The sequence below is a fragment of the Mirounga leonina genome, unplaced genomic scaffold (assembly GCF_011800145.1).
Source record: "Mirounga leonina isolate KUSES-001 unplaced genomic scaffold, KU_Mleo_1.0 Mir_224, whole genome shotgun sequence".
Lineage (NCBI taxonomy): Eukaryota > Metazoa > Chordata > Mammalia > Carnivora > Phocidae > Mirounga > Mirounga leonina.
In genome coordinates, this window is record NW_023270615.1 from 19,996,318 (window position 1) to 20,001,713 (window position 5,396).

General features: G+C 68.4%; 1 protein-coding gene across 1 annotated transcript; it reads left to right on the forward strand.

Moving 5' to 3' along the window:
* Positions 1–800: 800 nt before the first annotated feature.
* BARX1 (BARX homeobox 1) lies at positions 801–4,179 on the forward strand. The gene is made up of 4 exons (XM_035028995.1): positions 801–1,026; positions 2,675–2,966; positions 3,048–3,132; positions 3,529–4,179. Exons 1-4 carry the CDS (start codon positions 801–803, stop codon positions 3,691–3,693), a joined length of 768 nt encoding a protein of 255 aa, XP_034884886.1. The 3' UTR covers positions 3,694–4,179.
* Positions 4,180–5,396: the final 1,217 nt, after the last annotated feature.

Sequence of the window (5,396 nt, forward strand, 5' to 3'; positions counted from 1 at the left end):
ACCCTGGCGGGTGGCTCTGAGCGCGGGCCAGGAGGCTGCGCGCGGCTACTCCTCGCCCAGCCAAGCTGGGCGGCCTCTGCCTCTCCTCCCCCGACCTCTCCAGGGCTCCCTCACCTCTGGCCAGGCCGCTGCCTTCCTAGCTGTCCCCGGTCTTTCTTTACTGCCCCTTGCCCAGCCGTGCCTGCCTCTGTGCCCTCCGGCACGTCGCGGCCCGCTGGCTCCCGCGCTTCCGCCGGCCTCTCGGTGCGCACGCCTCGGCGTCCGTGGCACCCTCTCATCTCTGTCTCGCGTCTTGTGTGGCCTCGCTGTTTCGCGCCCGCCCCTCTCTCACCTCTCTCTCGAACCCTCCGCTCCCATCTCTGGGGGTCTGGTCTCCGAGCTCTCCCGCTCTCTCCTTCCTGGGCGTGCGCTCCGCTGGGTCCCCTCGGCCTCGTCGGCCCGCCCCTCTCGCGGCCCCCTCCCTCCCGCCTCCTTCCCCTCTCCGGCCTCCCTCGGGCTCGGCCTGGGGGGTGGGGGCGGCGGCGCGGGGCGGGGCGGGGCGGCCGGGCGGGGCGGGGCGGGGCGGTGACGCGGGGTCGGCCGGGCTAGAGGCGCGGCGGCGCGGGGCGGGGGCGCAGTCCCGGGTCCGACCGGCCGAGCCCCGCGCGCCCCGCCCGCGCCCTGCGCCTCCGCCCGGCCGGCCGGCGGGGGGAGGGGGCATGAGCCGGTGCCCGCGCACCGCCCCGAGCTGCGGGCCGGCCTAGAGCCCCGCGCGGGCCCCGCGCGCGAGCCGCCACCGCCACCGAGCCGCGGGCGCCGCGATGCCGCGGCCCGGGGGCCCCGGCGCGGCGCGCTTCGGGCCGCCCGAGGGCTGCGCCGACCACCCGCCGCATCGCTACCGCAGCTTCATGATCGAGGAGATCCTCACCGAGCCGCCGGGGCCCAAGGGCGCCGCGCCCGCCGCCGCCGCCGCCGCCGCGGCGGGCGAGCTGCTCAAGTTCGGCGTGCAGGCGCTGCTGGCCGCGCGGCCCTTCCACAGCCACCTAGGTACGTGCGGGGCCGGGCGTTGTGGGGAGCGAGCCGCGCCGCCTCGAGGACGCCGCTCTGGGCGCACAGGCCCGGCCGCTCCCAGGGCGCGCTCCAGCCGAGGAAGCGAGGAGCAGGCGCCGGGCCGCGCAGAAAGCAGGCCTGGTGCCCGCGGGCGGCCGGCTGCGAGGGCGCCCGCTCTCTCCTTCACCGCCGACCCGCGGCCTCCGGTCGGGGCCCCGAGCCCGCATCGCCAGCGCGGGCGCAGGACCAGACTGCGACTGTCAGACTGCGGGTCAGAGCGACCTCAGGCCTCGGGCTCCTGGGCCCGAGCCGCAGAGGGCTGGTCGGGAGTGGCCGCGGCTGCCCGCGGCGGGGAAGCCGGACCTTTGGGGCAGAAGCCCGTGTCCCCGAGGCCTGTGCTGGGGGCTAACGCTGGTTCCGGGGACTCAGGTGGGGGAGCCACGGCGTCTGCCGCAGCACCGCTGCCCGTGGGCCTCGCCTGGGGACAAGAGGCCTGGCTGTGAGCCGCTGCCCGACTGGCCCTTGCCCTCCAGGTCGGCTGGGCCTCCTGGGATCTTGAGCTGCCTGTTGTGGCTTTTTCGGCCGCCATCGGTTCTCTTCCTTCCTTGGCCGATCCTGCCTTTTCCTGCTGGTTCTCTTCCCGGTACCCCTTCTTCTTTGGCCTTTCCCGGTGTCTCTCCACCCATCGGTGGACTTTTCGATGGGGTCTGTCTGCCCTCCCTGTCCCACCTTCCCCCAAGGATCGCTCCTACCCTCCTCACATTTGCCGGCACCTTGCCTGGCCCTGGCGGACTCCAGCGGGCGAGCATCTGCGGCCCCAGTGAGATGCCTGCTGGGGAAGGGAGGCCGCCTACATCCCAGCAGGAGCCCCGCCCTGCAAATGGCCTTGCTCTGCACCCAAGACCCTCAGGCCCAGGCCCCGCCAGCGCGGAGGGCCGCAGGGCCAGTTTGTTCGTTTTCATACAGCTCTGATGCAGCCTCTCCGCGGCTCTTTGCACTGTTGTTAACAATTCGTTTGAAGCGGGGGGGAAAAAAATCGTCCTCATAGGACTAATGAAAAATGGAAACGTCTTTGCGGGAAGAGTCTAAACAGAGAAAACAGGAAGGACAATTTCCTGATGTGGGGGGATGCTTGGAGTCTCTGGGGAGCGCCCAACCTCACCCCCGCAAGCGACCCCCGCCTGCCCGCCGCGTGGCTGTGGCGCGGGCACAGAGGAGCAGACGCGCTCACGCAGTTAACATTCTGGTTTCGGGACACAGCGATGCCAACTTGGTTGGGGCAAACGCTCACCTTCCTGACTCACTGCCATTTCTTCTTGCTTTCCCTTTTCTTTGAAAGACACACTGTGCTTCTCGGAGCCCCGACTTTATTCATTGAGAATCTCGGAGGCTGCTGGGGCCTGGGGGACACCAGGCAGAGGCCCAGGTGGGGGAGGTCCCCCTCCCAGACTGCAGTGACACTGGCTTTGAAAAGGGTCACCCTAGGCAGGCGGCCCAAATCTTGACCTTTGTGGCCAGACAGGAAAGTTTTGTGCTGGGTGGCACTGGCCAAGTGCGGCGAGCACTCCCACGGCGCACAGTGCGGGGGCTCCAGGAGGCGGAGCACGGCCCAAGCTCACCGGCTCCCCACTCTCTCTCCTTGCAGCCGTGTTGAAAGCCGAGCAGGCTGCGGTGTTTAAGTTCCCTCTGGCGCCGCTGGGCTGCTCTGGGCTAGGCTCGGCGTTACTGGCAGCAGGGCCTGGACTGCCCGGCGCCCCTGGCACACCACACCTGCCTCTTGAGCTGCAGCTCCGTGGGAAGTTGGAGACGCCGGGCACCGGGGATCCGGGCGCCAAGGCCAAGAAGGGGCGTCGCAGCCGCACGGTGTTCACGGAGCTGCAGCTGATGGGCCTAGAGAAACGCTTTGAGAAGCAGAAGTACCTCTCCACGCCGGACAGGTAGCCACGGGGCCAGGCTGAGCCCAGTGGGTGGTGGGAGGGGGTGCTAGCCCTGCTGAAGGTGCACCATGCTCTTTCCAGAATAGATCTCGCTGAATCCCTGGGCCTGAGCCAGTTGCAGGTGAAGACGTGGTACCAGAATCGGAGGATGAAGTGGAAGAAAATAGTGAGTGTGCTTGTGACTTTTTGCACCCCGGTCACCACCAGGCCCCTGTGCCCCCCAGGAGCTCCCACCCCCACCCCCACCGCGGAGACTTCTACCCAGTCCTTCCAGTTCCCTCTGTGCCTGGTGCCCGCAGGGACCCTCTCTGCTCTCTCCCTGCCTCTGGGTGCCCTAGCACAGCCCACATTACTTCGGGCTCCCCTGCACCCTCAGGCCTTCCGGCAGCTTTGAACCCCTAGGCCCGACCCTTCGGTTGCCTTCCCCAGCAGCGCTCAGATGGCCGCCATTTCCCCGGGCTAGGCGCGGCCGCTGATGGCCTCGTCGTGCCGTGCCTGGGCACAGGGCGCGGGTCCCGCTTCCCCGTCCCAGCTCACCACCGTGCGGCCATCCTACGCGCAGGTGCTGCAGGGCGGCGGCCTGGAGTCTCCCACCAAGCCCAAGGGGCGGCCCAAGAAGAACTCCATTCCCACGAGCGAACAGCTCACGGAGCAGGAGCGCGCCAAGGAGGCGGAGAAGCCGGCGGAGGCGCCAGGCGAGACCATCGACAGGAGCCGCGAGGACTGAGCGCCCAAAGCGTCGCCCGAGGCCCCCTCCGCCCGCTGGAAGCCGCGAGCCGGCCCTTCCGCGGCCACGCCGTTTGCTTTCTAAACGTTTTATGATTACCTTGAATGCGGACAGTTAGGGGCCAAGCGAGAAAGGACACAGACCCTGCAGCCAAGCCCGGCCCCAGTGCGCTCCCAGCCCTGGCCTGGGGACTCGCGTCCGGCACGGCGGACGGGCGCCTGGGCCCGGGGCTCCGCGCGCATTCACGCCCCGCTCCTCTCCCGCACCCCCACCCGCCTCGGCCGGCCCTCCGCGTCCTGACGCCGCCGGCACACACTCGCTTCCGCCCCGTCGGGGACCCCGCTGCCCGGCTCAGGTCACTATGGCCCGATAGGGCGCCCTGACAGCCCGGCGGCTCTACGCTGAGGCCGGGTCCCCCCGGCGCTGGGGCTCCTACCCCTCTCTTGCGAAGACAGTGATTTTTTTCCAATAAAATATTTTATGACACAGCGGGTCTTGATGAAGGGGTTTCTGAGTCTGCGGGGCTGGAGGAGGGGGGGTCGCGGCGACGTAAGAGGGACACTCGCCCTGGCTTCCGAAACATCCTCTCCCTGGGCTTCGCAGGAGTGAACTGTGACCTGCCCCACGGGCTCGGACTGGCAGGGCAGGCGGCGCAGTTGCTGCAGGATCCCAGCAATCGCTTCCTCTCGGTGTGAGGGGCCAGGGCGAGCCTCCTCCCCTTTCCTCCCAGGCCAGGGCTCCCGCGGTAGCAGCCAGGCTACACAGGGGTCTGGCAGAGGCGTAGGAGCCCCAGGCCGCCGTGGAGCTGGCTCCGGAAGTGTCCCGGGGCCGAGAGCCACCTCCGGTTGTTGGCTCCGTCTCCAGGGACTTGAAGAACCGCCTGTGAGTCCTCGATATGGTCCCGGGCGCTCTTCGTGAGGCCGACGGGGAGCCCGGGATTCGAGGTGCACACAGAGGCGCGCCAGCCGGCCGCAACGGGGCCTGCCGCCAGGTCTTAACGTTTTGAGTAGTACAGGCTCAGCGGCAGCGCCTAGCCCCGAGGTCGGACTCCGGCAGCGAGGGCACCTGACCTAGGCAGAGGACGGAGAGCCTCCCCAGTTCTCGCAGGGCGCCCTTTCCAGGGGTGCAGCTTGGCGGCCTGTGCCCGCGGTGCCCTCTCCTCACGGGAAGGCTTCAACTGACTTCTGACCCTCTAGGTTGTACTGGGCAGGCCTGTGGGTTCCAGTCCTTGCACTTCCTACGAGGACAAAGAGCAGGGCATGGGGATGGAGAGATGGCCACTTGCCGGTTAAAGCTCAGGGAGAGGCCCCATATTGGTCCTGCCGAATTCCAAGCGGGACCAAGTCCTCCAGGCACAAATACGGGGGACAGAGGATTCAGGTTTTGCATCTCCGAATGTGAAAACGACAGTTATGGCCTCCACCTGTGGTGGCGACGGCTTCCTTCAAATCGCAGCTTGAGCGTTCCTTGGGGAAATCAGCGCTTGGCTTTCCAGTCCCGGAGCACCTCGGGCGCACGGTCAAGGCTGGGGGGAGTGAGAGAGTGGGTTCTTTCTGAGGGCTGCAGACAATTCTCCGCGCGCGCCAGCCCTGCCAGGTCTCAGGGAAACGAGCTCCACCTTGCAAACAGCTTCCAGCCCACTCGCTGGCCGGCGTCCCGAGGAGAAACCCTGCGCGGCTCAGGCGCGGGAGGGATCGGATGTG

Bases quoted from the DNA above. Each gene is read 5' to 3' on its own strand.
- BARX1 (XM_035028995.1), top strand. From the start codon at position 801: ATGCCGCGGCCCGGGGGCCCCGGCGCGGCGCGCTTCGGGCCGCCCGAG. The intron at 1,027-2,674 runs GTACGTGCGGGG...CTCTCCTTGCAG, and splicing joins GCCCTTCCACAGCCACCTAG to CCGTGTTGAAAGCCGAGCAG. The intron at 2,967-3,047 runs GTAGCCACGGGG...TGCTCTTTCCAG, and splicing joins TACCTCTCCACGCCGGACAG to AATAGATCTCGCTGAATCCC.